This window comes from Onychostoma macrolepis, chromosome 25, assembly GCF_012432095.1.
Source record: "Onychostoma macrolepis isolate SWU-2019 chromosome 25, ASM1243209v1, whole genome shotgun sequence".
In the NCBI taxonomy this organism is placed as follows: Eukaryota; Metazoa; Chordata; class Actinopteri; order Cypriniformes; family Cyprinidae; genus Onychostoma; species Onychostoma macrolepis.
The window spans coordinates 7038633-7057868 of NC_081179.1; the positions used below are offsets into that span (position 1 = coordinate 7038633).

Here is a 19236-nt window from a genome sequence, read left to right on the forward strand (position 1 = left end):
GTTACATTTAATACAAACATTTCATGTTGTAAATCTTTGTAACAGCTCTTTTAGTTTGAATCACAATAAGCCCAACAATAAATCTGGTGTTATCTTTGTCTTTAATGAAAATTTGAAACCATACACTCACCAAAAACACTCACCACAGAACAAATCTACTAAAGAGAAAACACTGCTTACATCATTTCTGCGACCTGAATGAAAGAACCAGCACTCAGCTGCTAAATTCAGAGGGCCGGTATGAAGACCAGGATGACATGCAAGATTTAGAGCAGAAACTGTTTGAAACTCTCACGGTCGTATATCAGTGGACACATCATATCAAAACAGCTTCAGTTAAACTGGAAAACTGCCATGTTTGCGTGAAATTTTAGTCATTTTTGCGTCACTGAAACACAAGATCGGCAAATACAAATGTCCGTCACTGAAGCTGGTACTTTTCATATAGATCTGTGATAAAACAAACACGTTATTGGTCAAGCGTTAATCAATCTCATCATTAGCCACAGTTAAAAGAATAATGACAGTTTACATTACAGTGTCTATATTACATATATTTAATAATAATGTACTATTAATAGTAATTTAAGTGGCAACAGCAATAAATACCTGAATTTACACAAAATATTACAAAGCAACATAATCACTGCAATGTAAAGTGTGACCAAAAGTCATTAAAAAAAAAAAAGCAAAGCTTACAAAATAAATCCAAAACATACAGAAAATACTGCTTTTCACCATCATTTTATACCTTCAGAAACATTTGACACACAAATCACTCCAGATTCTTTCACTGATATTAACAAATTGCTGAGCATTTGTGTTTGTTTATACAATATTCACATCCTTCATTCTCTCAGTAATAAATGCCAGATGCATCCGAGCCCAGTCTCATGAAAATGTGTATAAATAGTACGCCAAATAAAAACGAAAACTCGTGGTATTGATACGCAAAAATGGACTTTGGCGTGCATATGATACGAAATTTGTTGGCGTGCATATGATACGCCGTTTTCGCATGCATATGATATGCATCTACCCCACAACCCTAATCCTACCCATCGCGTAGCATATACACGCCAATTTTTGCGTATAAATATCCCGAGTTTTCAATTTTATTTTAGCGTAATATTTATACGCACTTTCAAGAGATGGGGTTGCGCATCCAGGACCGAATTTCAAGTTTATACGTATTGGATGACAATACACGTGGCTATTGGTTTAAAGCCTGTATTTATTACATCAATTTCTGTAAATCTCACATCATTTATCGTTTGGTTCTTCAAAACAGCAGCAGGTTGAAATAAAGCAGCAAAACATTACGAGAACTCTTTAATGAATGAAAATCGTTTTATCTACACCTTTTTGTCTTCTATTAAGACTCAAAGCAGATGTTCTTCATCTCAAGGTTCGTAATCTCCATTCAACAACCGCATAAAACAGTCCCCTGAATTTCACGCAGGCTGCTATTTTTGAATCAGTCTGGTTTCGTAGCACGCCATTGGCTTTCCAGAAAGGAAAACTGGTTTGAACCAGCGACTGTGGACAATGGAAGTTACCGTTAAATAGGAGAAAACACGTCTTTCCACAAAGTGCGACAGTTAAGTGAGCAGTCTGACAGGAAGTGATGTCATTTGGAGCCAGTGATGATGGTAGTGACCGTGGATGGCCGTGTTTGCCGCTCGGGCGTCCTCGAGGAAGAGTTTGCCGCTTGCATGGACGAACCTAGACAAAGATAACACCCTCCTCAAGGGCTGTTCAACAATACGACATAATACAACACACAGCACACCACTGCTGATGAGTAAATCAAGTTGGTCAACAAAAGACTTGTGAGTTTCATGAAATATTAAGGCAAAAACTTACAGTCGTTGCGGTGGACTGAGGAAACGTCGATCGACTGACTCTTCCCTGGCATGGATGTTGGATTCGGCTTCCTGTGCTGAGAGGAATCCATACTGCTGCCGAGCTGAAGACGCCTCATATGTCTGATCACTGCGGTAGCGTTAAACGCTTGCTGTGAGGAGAGAAGAATACAGAATTTGAAATCAGCCTTTCATGCTGTTCAGTGTAAAATTTTTTTTTGGAGGAAGAAGGAAAAGGAGGAAATGAAGTGGTCACTTACTCTCCATTTTGCTTTGGCAAAGTTCTTCTTCATCTGCCGGCTGACTGATTCGTGGATGTTCTTACAGAGCGCAGTATCACCAGCTATCCTGCAATCAGAGGAGAGTTAGCAGCTGGACTTCCTGTAGTATCAGTCTTGAGTATAACTATATAATGTAAAAACATGAAACTTTGTGCTCCAGTGTTATTTTAGTATCATTGAGATACTATTATAGTTTCAATTTATATTTTAAATTAGTTTAATTTTTGCATTTTATTTTATTTTTAAATTTTATTTTATTTATGTTGAATTTTTATTACTTTTTAAAAGATGTCTATATCATTTTTATTCGTTTGTATTTTAGTGTTAGGTTTAGTTATGTTAGTATATCAAGTTAAAATGAGAAATGTTGGCTACTGGCTAAAATAAAATAAAAGTTTAAATAATAAAAAAAAAAAATTGATTCAGTTTAGTTTTAGTAAACTAGTAACCCTGTGCTCAATAATATTATGAGATGAATACAATTACAGTTCTTGCAAGGTAATAATTAATTATTTCTAAGTAATTTCTAAGCTTTATATATACAGTATATATTTATATTTTATGCTCACCATGGCTGCATTAATTTGATCTAAAATGTTAACATTTTAAAACATAAAATACCTGTTTTTTTATTTTAACATATTTTAAAATGTCATTTATTTCTGTGATGCAAAGCTGAATTTTCAGGAGCCATTACTCCGGTCTTCAGTGTCACATGATCCTTCAGAAATCATTATAATATGCTGACTTGTGCCTTTTCAGGATTCAGTGATGAATTGACAGTTCAAAAGAACAGCATTTATTTGAAATACAAACATTTTGTAACAAAAGTCTTTACTGTCACTTTTGATCAATTTAATGCCTCCTGTCTAAATAAAACGATTAACCTCCGTTAAAAATACTTTTGAACTGTATATAAATTATTACATAATTTATACAAAAAATAGACCTATTTTAGACCCCCCCCCCCCTTTTTTTTTTGCATTTTGACATTCCCAGTTCTAATTATTGTATTGCATATGAATACATATTATTTATAATATAATATAATATAATATAATAGGATTATATTATATAATTCAGGATGTTTGGACCATTATTTCCCAGCCATTTCAATGTCCTAATTTATTGACAGCAACTAAACCCTTAAACCAGCAACAACTAATATAACCCCAGGGTTTTTCATGAGAAAGGCAATGTGTCTATATTCCTGGTCGCTCACCACGGATGCCGAAGAGCCTCATCACAAGTGAACCTCTTTTCTGGATCTTTCTGCATCAGGTTACCAATGAAGTCTTTAGCTACGAAACAATACAAATGTGAAGATAAAGAAACCTGAATCAGTTACACAAGGGTGCAGTTCTAATTGTGAAAAAATGACACCCTCCTACACTTCCCCAGACACCAGGGAACAGCTTGTGGTGTGGGTGTCGAGTTGTTATTTTCAAACGATGCCGAATGGCCTAGCGCCAGATAATGCTTTTCATCTGCTGATTTATATCTGGCTGCAACACCACAGTGTTACTTTCGAAAAACCCTTATTAAAGTGTTGCACATGGGAAAAAAAAGTTGTTACTGTCAGTGACAAGTAAACACAAGAAAGATAAGTCATACTTAATGATGGCATTTAAGTGGGTAGAAGAGACAAAAAGAGGTGAAGAAAAGGGTGTCATTTTCTCCAAAATGTAAGCGTTTTTCTCATTAAAGCGTCATTAAAGGGATAAATCACTCAAAAATGAAAATTCGGAAACAAAATAGTTTCATATCCCATTGGCTTCCATGTTACGAACAAAAACACTATGACCCAGTGGGTCACCAACATTCTTCAAAATATCTTCTTTTGTGGTCTGGAATGACATGAGGGTGAGTAAAAGAGGTCTGTTTAATATACGATTCATTTCACAGTGATTTCCAATGCCATACACACCTGAATCAGAAATATCGTCCCAGTACGGGGCATCAAACTCGTATTCTGCCCTCAGTATTTGCTCAAACAGTTTGGAGTCATTCTCGTCATAAAACGGAGGGTAACCACACAACCTGAGGAGGTCGAGGATTCAAAAGTGGTCAGTATTTTAAACTTCTTTTGAAAATAATGACTGTAAAAATGGTTTGGAAAGCAGCCAAATGTGTTTCATAAGGGGTAAAAAAACACTCACAAGATGTAAGCAATCACTCCTATAGACCAACAGTCCACAGCTTTGCTGTAAGGTTTCTGTGCTAATACCTCTGGAGCTGAAGTAATAAAAGACAAAACAAAAAACAAATAAAATGATGCATTTACTAAAATGCAAAAGGGTAATTAAGGATAACTGACCCTAAAACAAATTTAATAATCATTTAGATCATCTCATGTCTATTGAAGCTTGCGTCTGTCATGTAATAAAGTGTTTAAATTAAGAAAAAAAGATAGTTGCAATTTTTATCTCACAATTCAGACATTTTTTCTCACAATTTAAAAAAAAAAAAAGTCAGAATTGCAATATATAAACTCGCAATTGTGAGAAAAGTCAAGAATTGCGAGATGTTACGTAACTAACAATTGCAAGAAAAATTACTGAATTGTGAGATTTAATAAATTGCTATTCCTTTTTTTTTATCCCGTTTTGGAAACGTGGTTTGCTGGACTTGGACTTGACAGACAAGTACATATTATCACTTCATAGCATAGTGTTTCCCCAAAATAAATGGATATGAAACATATGAATATGGAAACAAAAACATATGGATTTGAATCACCTAATTTTATGTTTGTATGAACTATTCCTTTAAGTATACAGTAAAAACAAAACAAACAAAAAAATCTGTGAAATTTGCGGTAGAAATAGCAGTATGGTTAAAAAATGCATATATTTCAATATATGCATATATTAAGTGTCATAATACTAATATACCAAATGACTACAATATTTTTTTACCTTTACAATACAATGACACACAAATACTTTAAAAACACAGGTGGAAAAGAGAAATGACACTAAATTGATGCAATACTTATTAATAAAACCCTTATATACATAACTGATCAGAAAAAAAACTTATAAGATGTAGCTATTTCAGTGAACAACCATCAAATGCGAGCTGTTACAGAGAACTCTAGGGATGTCAGTTTATGGTTTTTTAGTGTACGGTTACAGTATAAGATAACTTCTTTTTCACTTTAAAAAAAAAAAACACTGTATATTTAACAGTATTGTACTGTAACAGTACAGATCTATTCGTTTTAACCACATAAAGAAACTTACCGTTAACCAATTAACAGTTTTTTACCAATAAAATGACAATCCTTTTATTAAATTTTCAGATTCGGTGTAGGAGAACACTGATATTTAGTGGATCGACAGCCCTACCCACATATCCCGGCGTCCCACAGGCTGTGGACATGATGTCATTGGCTGCGCCCTCCATCTTGGACAGCCCGAAATCACTTATCATAATCTTGGATTCTTCATGTGGGTTAAAATAGAGCAGATTCTCTGGCTGTCAGGAGATGAGAGAGAAGGTGATAAGGTTAAAAAGTCACAGGGAGGTTTTTTTTACACTGTACATTTTGTTTCCACTGAAGTGGAAGTGAGCGATCGCAGTGCGGTGACCTTTCATGTCTCATGTTCCAGCTTCCTGTACTGAATAGTGTATACTGTATAGTGAAATTATATCGATTTATTTTGGTGTGAAGGAAATCAGTCAAGTGAAATCATCACCTTCAGGTCTCGGTGGACTATCCCCAGTGAATGCAGGTAGTTAACTGCATCCAGAACCTGCTTGATTAATGCACTGGCATCCTGCTCCGTGTAGAAACCCCTCTCTACGATACGATCAAACAACTCCCCACCTGACACACTGAAAAATAAAAGAAATCTTTTTTTAACAAATGTTTTTTTTTTAATAACATATAATAGTTAGTTATTAAAGTCAAAATTACATGCAGGTATATATAGTACTGATTACTGTCACTAAAATGTATGTATCCTTGATGAATGAAAGGTTTCATTTCTTACAGAAAAAAAATATACTGACACCCAAACTTTTGAATGGTGGTGTATGTTAGTGTACTTCATTATAGCTTTTATATTCAATTTTCAAAAAATAAAATAAAACAAAACAAAACCCATAACTGAGGTGATTCAATTCAATAAGCAGCAAAATAAAATTAAATAAAATAATAAAAAGAGTGGTTAAATTAAATGCATTAATATGTGATTGCTAGGGATTTATGGGTGGTTGTGAGGTAGTTGTTTACTGGGCCAAGTCAGAACATAGCAAATATGATTGTTTAGAAAAGTAATAGCATGCCTTGAGTCAACAAGCATCATGAAAAACAAAAAGCAAAGCAAAAAAAGCAACAACAACAACAACAAAAAAGAAACAAAAAACAAAGAGCAAACCAAAACAAGGGGAGAAAAAAACACAGAAAATAAAGCAAAAATATAAAAAATAAAAGTAATTCACAGCAAAACAAACAACAAAACAAAACAAAACAAAACCCATAACTGAGGTGATTCAATTCAATAAGCAGCAAAATAAAATTAAATAAAATAATAAAAAGAGTGGTTAAATTAAATGCATTAATATGTGATTGCTAGGGATTTATGGGTGGTTGTGAGGTAGTTGTTTACTGGGCCAAGTCAGAACATAGCAAATATGATTGTTTAGAAAAGTAATAGCACACCTCAAGCCAACAAACAGCATGAAAAGCAAAGCAAAGCGAAGCAAAACAAAACAAAACAAAACAAAACAAACAACAAAACAAAACAAAACAAAACAAAACAAAACAAAACAAAACAAAACAAAACAAAACAAAACAATAATAATTCAGGTGATTCAATTCAACAAGCAGAAAACAATAAAATAAAATAATAAAACAATAATAAAAAAATACTCAAATCTGGGTTTAAAAAAATGCAAATGTTTCTCATGTCAACCTATAGATTATGTATGGAGCCAGTAGTAATCATCTGTTGTTCAGATATATAAAATGATTTCAAACAACAGCAGCAGGCTTGTGCATGAATCAAAATAAGAACTGGCTCCCTTTCAAGTCATGAGTTGGACGCCCCACAGGACGTTGAACTGGAATGTGAATTGAAATGACAGGAAGAAGAAGAAATTCAACAGCCACACAACAAGAACAGATTACTTCTTAAGTGTTTCAAGCTTTACATCTTTCAAACCTGCTTCACATGGTTTGGCTCCCTTTCAAAGACTTTGCAGACTTAAAGCATTAATTGAAGTAGCAAACAGATTCTACTCACAGTTGCATAATAAGATACAAATGAGAAGGGCTCTCATAAATGTCTTCCAGTGCCACAATGTTCTCATGCTTGACCCTGAAAAGAACAGATGAAATGTTTGATCAATTACAGCAAACCAGAGCCGCACATGAGTGGATTATGAAGGCTTTGTTTTGGATGGCTGAAGTTCTGGGCTGGTATGTTGAGCTGAAAACAAAATAAATTCCCAAATGTAACTCACTAAACAACAGTTCTATCATTCTGACCACTGCATCTCCAATCCAGCTGCAAGCTGCAGCGTTTTTACTCGCCAACGTTTTACCATGACAACTGCGGACCTGCGCTCGGCCTCAACGTGCGGTTAATAGAGAGGTCTGCGGCAGAGGCCACATGAATCATTTGTCCGGCCTTTAAAATGCTTCCAATGCTTTTGACAGGGACAGGTAGGAGGCTGTGAGGGGCGTGTCGTAAAGGCTGAGTCATCTCTCTCTCTTTGTGGAGAAAAGCTCAAACTCCCACTAACAGCTTCCTTTGAACTTTAGTGTTTCCGTCAGTAGCTTGTGTAAAGCATGTAATGGGTGTTTGGTTTGTTATTTTAAGCCTTTTCTGGGAGGTTTTAGAATACTTACTTCCTCAGCACTGCAATCTCGTTTTCTATTCCGCTCTCTTTTCCTCTTAGTGCTTTTTTTGGGATGCATTTCACGGCGTACATCTCTCCTGTGGCCTTTACTTGGGCCAAGACCACCTCAGAAAACGCCCCACTGGAAAAAAAAATGAAAGAAAGGCTAAGTGTAAAATAGTGGTTGGAGATTTTTTTGAATACAGAAAAAGACAAAATAAGGTGCTTGCAAGGTAAGCAGCATATAGTAGGGTCTAATAGTCTGAAATAACAATGAAAATTGAATAACAAAATTAAATAGAAAATAAAAATAAAATATTAGTGCTTTAGATAGCCAGAATACAACAGCACAAAATAAAATAAAACATAAAATAATCATAAAATTAAACATATAATAAAAAAAGACAGCATAGAATAAAATAAAATAAAATAAAACAGTTGTTAGACAGCCTACAAAGGGACAGAACCAAAATAAAATAAAATAAAATAAGCTGTTGTGGGGCAGAATGAATGAATTAATAAATAATTAAATAAACAAAAAACTAGTGATTTAGACAGCCTTTCATTTACATTTATGCATTTATCAGACGCTTTTATCCAAAGCGACTTACATTGCATTCAAGTTACAGTTTTTTTTACATTTTTATCAGCTCTTGCTTTCCCTGGGAATCGAACCCATGATCTTAGCGTTGCTAGCGCCATGCTCTACTATTTGAGCTACAGGAAAGCCTTTCAAAAGGAAAATAAAAATAAATAAATAAATAAAAGCTTTAGAAAGCCTACAAAGGGACAGAAGCATAAAATAAAATAAAAATAGTAGTGCTTAAGGCAGCCTACAGAAGCATAAAATAAAATAAAATAAAATAAAAAACAGTTAGACAGCCTCCAAAGGGACAGAACCAGAAGAAAAGAAAAGAAAATTAAAGAAAAGAAAAAAAAAACAGAATAAAATAAATTAAGCAGTTGTGGGGCAGAAGCATAATAAATAAATAAATAAACTAGTGATTTAGACAGCCTACAAAGGGAAAATAAAAATAAATAAAAAATGCTTTAGACAGCCTACAAAGGGACAGAAGCATAAAGCTAAATAAAATGAAAAAAAAGAGTAAACAGCCTACAGTTGGACAGTAACATAAAATAAAAAAAATTCTGCTTAAAAGTTATTATTTCTCCACTACTGGCTCATTTATCAAACAGGTGCTTTCTCTTCATCCTCCGGAAATTAACCTACAGTAGGTAGTTCGGTAGAGAGACGTTTGAATAAATTAGCGTTTGCGATTGACAATGTTGTGATAAGTAGGCTATACTAACTTTGTAACTCGTTACCCCCAACACTGGTAAAGTAATATGCATAGCTAAGAACTTCATTTAGACAAGTTTAAAGGTGATTTTCTCAGTATTTAGATTTTTTTGCACCCTCAGATTCCAGATTTTCAAATAGTTGTATCTTGGCCTATTGTCCTATCCTAACAAACCATTCATCAATGGAAAGCTTATTTATTCAGCTTTCAGATGATGTAGAAATCTCAATTTCAAAAAAATTTACACTTATAACTGGTTTTGTGGTCCAGGGTCACATATTTGTTTAAACCAAAGCCAAACCTGTACGCACACATTCATGTCTGCTGTGATTCTGTAGGGATGTTGTATCAAATGCACTATGTGTAATCAGTTTGCCACTGTGGCTTCCAGCTAAGTCTTTATTGGTCACTGAAAATCCACCCTAATCCCTCGGCACACACACAGTCATTTACAAACACTAACACGAGCACTTGCTGCAATCCGGAAAGCTTGGAACAAAAGGCCGTATTTCAGTCAAAAGGTTTCCTGAACCGTTTACCAAATATAGGGCTTGGTGCTTTGCCAAAATGAATCATTTGTCATCTGTTTCTTAAACTGTAAAATTCAACTCTCATCTGCGATTGAAACGTAAGCCCTTCAGGAGGCTAGAAATGTAGTGACTCATTGGCCAAGCGCCCAGCAGGTTGAGTACTTTGTAAGCTATGTGTTCATATAAGCATGCGAGATTGCAGTGGGCGCAGCATTCATCTCTGCAAAGGATTAAACTAGAAGAAAAACAACAGCGTGTGGTTGGACAGAGTGTATTAAACATCAGATTTAACACATATGTAATTCAGAAACCTTTCACAGGACAACATGAGCAGTGTTTTCTGGTTCAAACGGAGCTGGAGTGTTATGGATGGTTGCCAGGAAGTTGATAGGCGGTTAAGATGCTCCGAGTGGTATGAATGCCTTGCTATGCAGTTGTAAGAGAGTTATAACTGTTTATTGGGCCAAGTCAGAACAAGTCAATATGATTGTTTAGAGAATAATATAGCACTCTTTGTCAACAAGCAGCATGAAAAAAATTAAATAAATAAAAAATAAAATAGGACAAAATAAAACATATCAAGTTTGCTTGTTTGGAAAGCAATAGCATACCTCGAGTCAACTAGCAACACACACACACACACACACACACACACAATCAAAACAAACAGACAAATAAATCAAAACAAAACAATAGAACAAAACAGCAAATTTCAATTGTTTAGAAAGTAATAGCACACTTCCTCAACAAGCAGCATGAAAAACAACAATTCAAATGATTCAATTCAGCAAGAAGCAAATAAAATAAAATAGCAAACTGAATTGCTTAGAAAGTAATAGCACACCTCAAGTCAACAAACAGCACAAAAAAATTTAACAAAAAATAAAACTAAACAAAGCAAACCAAAATACAAAACAAACCCCATAATTCAAAGCAAATAATATAATAACATAAAATTAAGAGTAGTTTTAAGAGCAATGTTATGTGGTTGTGAGTTATGGGTGGTTGCTAAAACAAAACAAAATCCATAATTCAGGTTATTCAATTCAATTCAAATCAGCAAATAAAAATAATAAAAAAGACAAAATAAAATAAAATAACAAAATAAAAAAGATAAGATAAGATGCATGAATATGGTTGCTAGAGATTTATGGGTGGTTGTTAGGTATTTGTTTATTGGGCCAAGTCAGAACAGCAAATTTGACTATTTAGAAAAGTCATTTTTGCCATCAGTCCGATGTCAGTCAACCAACAGCAGAGGAAATCATCAAAGCCACAGGAAGTGTAAACACAGAAACTCAATGCCATGTGTGCTACACCTTGAGGTAAAGGCTATGAAAGCATAACCGTTAACCCACATCCACTGACCTTTATGTGCTTTGTGTTCCTTAACATGCACCTGACTGTAAAGTATATTTTGCAACAAAGCTCTTCTCTGGAAAGATGCATATGTTTGCCTATTACACTCCTCATTTGCATATCATGAGGTCAACAAGGAACTAGTCTTCATATATCAAGACTCTGTGGTCCATGACCTCAATGCTAATGCTGAATTTCTCAAGCAAATGTAAGTTTCATAACCCTATATAAGCATATGGGATGTGGGTGTAGTCACAAATTATGAGAAGTGAGGGAACGTCAGTTCAATCAGAACAGAGCAGCAAAAAAAGATTTATTTAGAGGAATAATTCAACCAGAAAAGGAACTTTTTGTCATTTCAGCAATGACATACTGAATTTGCACGACCACGACCTCAGGTGAATTCAGGAAAACTGGCACCTCCACTTGGAAGGTAACAGGATTAAGACGGGATTAATCTAAAATTAATGGATTAACACTACACTGATGGTATTTTCTCATTTATAAATGCCTAAAGCGGTACAAACAGAGTTTGAACAATAGAGACTGCGTGGATGGGTGGAGATTGTGTGTAGGTTTTTGTTGACTCGTGTGTAGGAAATTCTGAGCTATTTCTGACAAGAAATAAAATGCAGCCAAAGTCATTCAACCAAAACAACAGGTGTCATTGTCTTTGCATAAATCGAAAACATGCTTGCATGCAGATTATATCCCATTACAGAATATATTATAGTGTTTTAGAGTGTCTAAACATCTTTAACTTACTGTAAAGCATAGCTGATATGATAAAAGGTACAGATGAATAATAAATAGGTATAATTTAATTTAATATGAATGATAATATGAAGAATAAACAACTTTTCTGCCAAAGTAATCTAATTGTGAAAGGTTTATGGATGCTATAGGAACTTGGTACATTATTATTATAGAAATCCAAAATCTGCATGCTGAATCCTATGATTTCTAAGAACGTATTTTTAAACAAACATTTATCTGGCATGTCTATGAGCTGTTTTCAGTTTAGTGCGTCTGAAAGCTGTGTTTGGAAAATCTTGTGTAAGGCGTATTAGAGAATCTGTTATGTCATCTTCAGGATGGGAGATCCTAGAGAGATAATCCAAGTAAAACGTGTTCTAGATTTATGCTTGTTCTTGGTCAAATTTAGCACACATCATCACAATAGCTTTTAACATCCACTACTGAATGGAATTCTATTTTTATATTAGACTATATTTAATATATGAACTGTATCGTTCCTATATTAAAATTTAAAAGTGATTTTGAAAAAAGTCTCTTATGCTCACCAAGGCTACATTTATTTAACCTAAATACAGTAAAAACAGTAATATTGTGAAATATTATTGCAATTTTAAATAACTGTTTTCTATTTGAATATATTTTAAAATGTAAATTATTCCTGTGATGCAAAGCTGAATTTTCAGCATCATTACTCCAGACTTCAGTGTTATGTGATCCTTCAGAAATCACTCTGATGTGCTGATTTCCTGTTCAAGAAACATTTAGTATATTATTATCAATGTTGAGAACAGTTATTAATTATTTACGTAATATTAATATTTTAGTAACAATAATATTTTTGTGGAAACTGTGATAGCCTACTTTTTTCTGGGATTATTTGATCATAAGAAAGAACAAAAGAACAGCATTTATTAGATTCAGCATTGAAATAGATTTCTTTTTTTGTAACAATGTAAAAGTCTTTACTGTCACTGATAAAGATAAATTAAATATTAATTTCTTTAAAAAAAAAAAAAAAAAAAAAAAAAAAAAAATTGGCCCAAACCTTTGAACAGTAGTGCATGTAGAAGTTAAAAATTTAAATGATTAAATATATAATTAATATATAAATTTAGGTTTTACAAAGCCAATTTTAAGCATTTATGCATAAGATTTTGGATCAAAAAGTTTGAAGATCATGTCAAATAAATTCACTCCTGTGTGTTCAAACTTTTGGTGGTATAATTTAGGGATCTTCTTTCCTTTTCCTAAAGAGTTTTAAGCTGTTATGCATACAGTGCATAACATCATCAAAAGATTCAGAGAAACTGGAGAAATCTCTGTGCGTAAGGGACAAGGCCGAAGACCTTTGTTGGATGCCCGTGGTCTTCAAGCCCTCAGACGACACTGCATCACTCATTGGCATGATTCTGTCATCGACATTACTAAATGGGCCCAGGAATACTTCCAGAAACTACTGTCGGTAAACACAATCTGCCGTGCCATCTGCAGATGCCAACTAAAGCTCTATCATGCAAAAAGAAAGCCATATGTGAACATGGTCCAGAAGCGCCGTCGTGTCCTGTGGGCCAAGGCCAAATTCCTGTGGGCCAAGGCTCATTTAAAATGGACTGTTTCAAAGTGGAAAAGTGTTCCATGATCAGACGAGTCCAAATTTAACATTCTTGTTGGAAATCACGGACGCCGTGTCCTCCGGGCTAAAGAGGAGGGAGATCTTCCGGTGTGTCATCAGCGTTCAGTTCAAAAGCCAGCATCTCTGATGGTATGGGGGTGCATAAGTGCATACAGTATGGGCAGCTTGAACTATGAATGCTGAAAGGTATATAAAGGCTTTAGAGCAACATATGCTCCCCTCCAGAAGACGTCTATTTCAGGGAAGGCCTTGTGCATTTCAGCAGGACAATTCAAAACCACATACTGGAGCTATTACAACAGCATGGCTTCGTAGTAGAAGAGTCTGGGTGCTGAATTGGCCTGCCTGCAGTCCAGATCTTTCACCTATAGAGAACATTTGGCGCATCATTAAACAAAAAATACGTCAAATACGACCACAAACTCTTCAGCAGTGGGAAGTCTATATCAGGCAAGACTGGGACCAAATTCCAACACCAGAACTTCAGAAACTCATAACCTCAATGCCCAGACGTCTTCAAACTGTTTTGAAAAGAAGAGGAGATGCTACACCATGGTAAACATGCCCCTGTCCCAACTATTTTGAGACCTGTACACTGTAAAACCGAACAGTGAAATTAATTAAATGAAATAATAATGAAATAATGAAAGTTCACTGGACTTAATTGAAATAAATTCTGTAAAGTCAAAATGATGTTATAGTAAGCTAAACTTAAAATGATTGAGTTTTCTAGTTCCCAGCATGCTTTGCATCAGACAACAATAATTTTTTTAACTGAATTGAAACGTTTATTTCGAACATGTAAATAAACATAATAAAAACAAAACAATACAATCAATTTCAACTTATACATGTTCAAAAAGGAGTAGGAAGAAGCATAAGCTTATTTAATCCTACCCCTTCTCCACTCCACGTTGTTAATAATAATCAATAACAATAATCATCCAATCAACTTCATGATAACAATAATCAATAACTATAATCATCAACTTAACTTCATAACTCTGTCATCTCATCCTTGTCTTAATATACTCTTTTGACTTTCCTACCTATATTTACATTAAATATACAAACAAAACCTAAATAAAAACTATAACTAAATCTATATGAACACCTAATCAGATCCGTTCTTCCTCCTGATAAATTCTGAGAACCATATGTTTATACTCCCTTTTAAACTATATCACACTTGGGCATTGCTTGAGCACTAGACTTCGTCTGTTCCACAATTTCACTCCACATACAGAAATACAAAAGCTTCTTAATGTTGTACGAACATAAAGATGCTTAAAATTACACACTCTCCTAAGATGATATCTCTCTTCTCCATTAAGGAACAATTTTTGTAATTGGAAAATAAATGTTGAAATGAAGTGTTATTTTGTGTGTTTTTGTGCAAGATTAACATAGGGAGACAGAAGTTAGTACTTAAATGTTGTGTTATTTTAGGATTTACATAGGTTTCTGTTATGTTGGTTTTGTAGTGTTACCATTGTGGTGAAAAGTAGAGCCTTTGGTTAGGTTTAGGATGGACCGCAAAATGTTAAAACTACATATACTGCGTCTGATGCTGGTTGGTCACATGATAGTAACAACGTCACGGATTTCATTCATACTATGCATATTCATACTATAGAACCTACTTTTTTAATAGTCGTGAAGTAAGTTCAAACTCAAACGTAGTAGCCTACCTACTAAGACGGTACATGATTTCAGACACACCGTTAGTTTCAGCTCCAACACACCTGCTACAAATTTTCAAGTATAGTCCTGAAGACCTCAATTAGCTTGTTCAGGTGCATTTGATTAAGGATGAAGCTAAACTCTGCAGGAAGCGGTTCTCCAGGAGCAGATTTGAAGACCTCGGGTTTAATTCATGCTGTTGGTGACGACGTATGGTCATTGTTTCATAATTACCATCATCTTTGAAATCAGAAGAACGCAAATGACTGGAACAGTGGGGGAAAATGACATCCTCCAAGCATTAGAATGACCTTAAAAGCTCTTCTGCAATGGTGTGTACAACACAATAAAAAACTATTATAATCTGGACATGCAAAGAGTGAGAGAGAGATTTGAGCAACAGAAAACATGGAAACTGTATAATCTGAGTCTTTCCCCTCTTCTGCAGTCATATAAATCAAACAGTCAGATTAAGACAATCAGCACATGTGCAAACACGACTGTGATTCCTGCTGTTGGACTGCTGAGATATAATACAGTATCAGAGTCTCAGACATGGAAGCATGTAATTTGGAGTACTCTCTATGAGGTGTAAAGCTATTGTAACTGGGGTGACTAATGGAGCTTTTGTACAAATAAAACATTTACAGGTCAGGATTGGTCTGTATCCACTAAAGCTGCTAGTAAATCCCTTTGTAAGAGACTTTTGGTGTCCTATTGTAAAAACGTTATGTAATACAAATCTCCATCGTGTTAGAATGTCCGTCTGTGACCCAAGCATCCTCATCTGACTTATACACACATTATCTTCAGATGTTTGAAAAATGCATTGAATTAAAAAAATAAAATAAATAAATAAAATTAAATCAATATTTGAGCTCATCTGCCTTATATAAAAATAAATTAATAAAATAAAAATAAAATAAAATAAAATAAAAATATATTTGAGGTATGATTTATGCCTGACCTGCTAAACGTGTCAGCTAAGGGACTATCACAGTTTACAGGACAAGTAAAATAAATAAATAAAAACCACACAAATGGTGAAATATGAAAAATGTTTTCTCTCTCTAAGGGACATAAAAATACCTGTCCTGTTTTTGGTCCCTATACACCATATAAATAGACATCTCTTGGTCTATTTCAAGGAATTACCAGGAAAAACCCAGTGAACTTGTATTTCATTGCTGCTATAACAGAAGAGGAACAGTTGTTCATGACAACATAAGGCCATGTTACCGGATGTGGGATATTAAAAGTGACAGAAGAAGGCCTGCACATTAAAATCCGCTATGCCAAGTAGGTTAAGTATGGATTTAAAATGCATACATAGTATCCATTGATACAGACCACACTGCCCACACCAAAACACTCTATTATATGTCTGGTTCAATATGCAGCTATGCAGTTTATAAGAACAAATAAGGGAATGCTGGGATACACTTTCACCTAGTCACAGGGCTGACCGTTTTACAGCTCATTTAGCCATTACCAGTCTTGCACTCAAGGTCATGAAACAAAGTGTTTATTAGAAGAAGAATTCTGATATTGCTACAAACATCCAGCTGTCAATAATGAATTTGTTTACTGTATAAATCATGTAACAGGGTTGACGGATAACCTGGGGAAGCAAATTCTAGTTTTTTATATTTTATTATTTCAACCAGTCCAATAACATCTGAATAAATACTATAAACATGTTATTATTATTATTGTTTTCAAATATCCAGTTGTCAACATTCACTTATTTACTGTATAAAATTGTGGTAACAGAGTTGACTGACAAACCCTACAAAATGTAAGATAGTGAAAAACAGTAGAGGATTAAAAAAAAATAAATAATAATAATATATATATATATTTCATTTCAGTAATTATTTTTGATGACAACAGGGTTAACAGATAACCTGGGGATGCAAAGCCTTTTTTTTTTTTGAATTCAACCGGTCTAATAACATCTGAATAATATAAGCATATATGAAAAGTAAAGTGCTATGAGAAAGTGTTTATTAGAAAAATAATTTATTGGTGATATTAAAATATTCAGTTGTCAACAATCACTTGTTTACTGTACAAAATCATGGTAACAGTGTTGACTGACAAACCCTACAAAATGTAAGTGCTAAAAATGATCTTTTTAATTGTGATTGATTTCATGAGATAGATAGATAGATAGATAGATAGATAGATAGAATTTTAGTAATTATTTATGATTTTAACAGGGTTGACAGATAACCCGGGAATGCAAATTAAGTCTTTTTTAATTCAACCCGTTCATTAACGTCTGAATAAATAATAGGCCTATAAGTAGCCTATATGCCTATAAGTAGAGTAAATACAATATACTAGCTTTTATTTTCAAAGGTTATATATACATATGCAAATGAACGTCCTGTCGTTACACATAACGTTATATTCACGAGGGACAAAAACGCAACCTTTTCTTGAGTCATTGAGCCAGAAAAATAAGCGTTCACTTTTTAAGCCATTTATAACCCAGCAAATATGGGTTTAACGTGATGATAAAGTTAAGTAGCCTATTTCATCTGTCTATAACATTAGAATATTCTCACAGGTCAAACTTTGAGAACGCAAACTGGAGGATATTGACTCTGTGATAGGGAGATTACAATCGCCGTCAGTCATTCACAATGTCAAAGCATCATTCATACTCACGTCCCGAGGATTTCCTTAAACTCAAATATCTTCCTGATATCATCCACTTGCTTCTTCCACGATCCATTCACAGATTCCTCGCTTCCCCTGGCCATGGTGCTTCCAGGGTGAGCGCTGCCTCCGAATAACCTTCTTAACGCGTCAATCTTTCCAGCCTTACAGGAAACACAAAACACAAACGGATAAAGCCGCGAACGCGAGTATCGGTCTCTGTGACTGTGTGACCGGCTTTAATCGTTGCCCGCATTCCGTTTCATGCCGCCCGGTTACGGTACCGCCAGCAGAACGAAGACTGAACGACGCACAGCGACTAATCCAATCCCGCCTCACTGACTCACTGCGCTCGAGCTGAACCGACAGAACGTGTAACGCGCGCGCAAATGCGTGATTCCGTGTTCTCGAGGTACTGCGAAGTAGGACTGCTGTACCGCACCGGTTGACAAATGATGCAACTGTTGCCCGGTAAATAACCGGTGAGCGCGTGTGAGGGATGACAGCAGACGGCTGAACAGACTGCGTCAGGAACGGTACACCTGCTGCATCAAGAGTAATACTGCATTCATCATTAGCCATACAAACTCTGTGTACTGAGGAAGACACTTTGATAAACGGTCTGTTTAAATAAATACACACTAATGCAGCCGTGAATAGCTAATGAATATTTCAAGACACTACAGGTGAATAGGGCAATTTAAAATAAATCAATAAAATAACCCATCACCATACTTACCTAGCTGATTTACCACAGTTTTGCTTTACAAGTTTTCTGAAACGGTATGTTTAAATATGCAGATGATGGATTATCTATTTAAATGTACACTAACTTGCAGAACAGACGGCTAAAGACTGGATTAAGCTAGGTTTACAATGTCAAAATTTTGCTGACATAATAAAGGTTTTTATAAAAGGGATTTTGAAAGTGTTTTTATCACTCAAAAATAAAATGTTATATAAATCAGTTGAATAAAATTAAAATTTTGGGGTAACTGCTACTTGAGTGGACATTTTGGGGCAGAAAAATTCTCAAATGTCCAAGCAATAAAACTTTAACGATAGTATAACTAAGTATAACAAATTAACACTTTTATTTGGATGTTTTCTTCTTTCTTCAGAAAAAAAAGACATTTATGGAAGCAAAAAAGCTCAAAATCTCATAACTGACCAGTGCATGAAAAAAGGCATTGCCTGTAGTGTCTTGACTTAATGTTAATAGCCTAATATTCCAAAACCAAAACACAGTAATGCTGTTAAAATTCTAAATCACCTACTTTTGCTTTTTATCAAATTAACTTTTCTAGG

The 19236-nt window shown here is 34.6% G+C and overlaps 1 protein-coding gene across 3 annotated transcripts; it reads right to left on the reverse strand.

Moving 5' to 3' along the window:
* Positions 1–84: 84 nt before the first annotated feature.
* On the reverse strand, positions 85–18767 carry camk1db (calcium/calmodulin-dependent protein kinase 1Db). 3 transcript variants are annotated; one of them, XM_058766743.1, is made up of 12 exons: positions 18668–18767; positions 17938–18092; positions 8007–8138; positions 7399–7473; positions 5848–5986; positions 5497–5626; positions 4306–4381; positions 4074–4186; positions 3369–3447; positions 2126–2213; positions 1867–2017; positions 85–1725 (listed from the first exon to the last, which is right to left on the reverse strand). In XM_058766743.1, the coding sequence occupies exons 2-12, from the start codon at positions 18030–18032 to the stop codon at positions 1631–1633; spliced, it is 1173 nt and encodes a 390-aa protein (XP_058622726.1). In that variant the 5' UTR covers positions 18033–18092; positions 18668–18767; the 3' UTR covers positions 85–1630. The 3 variants fall into 3 exon arrangements, with proteins under 3 accessions (XP_058622726.1, XP_058622727.1, XP_058622725.1); XM_058766744.1 differs by lacking the exon at positions 18668–18767 and having other exon boundaries at positions 85–1754; positions 17938–18592; XM_058766742.1 differs by lacking the exon at positions 18668–18767 and having other exon boundaries at positions 17938–18589.
* Between the last annotated feature and the right edge of the window lie 469 nt (positions 18768–19236).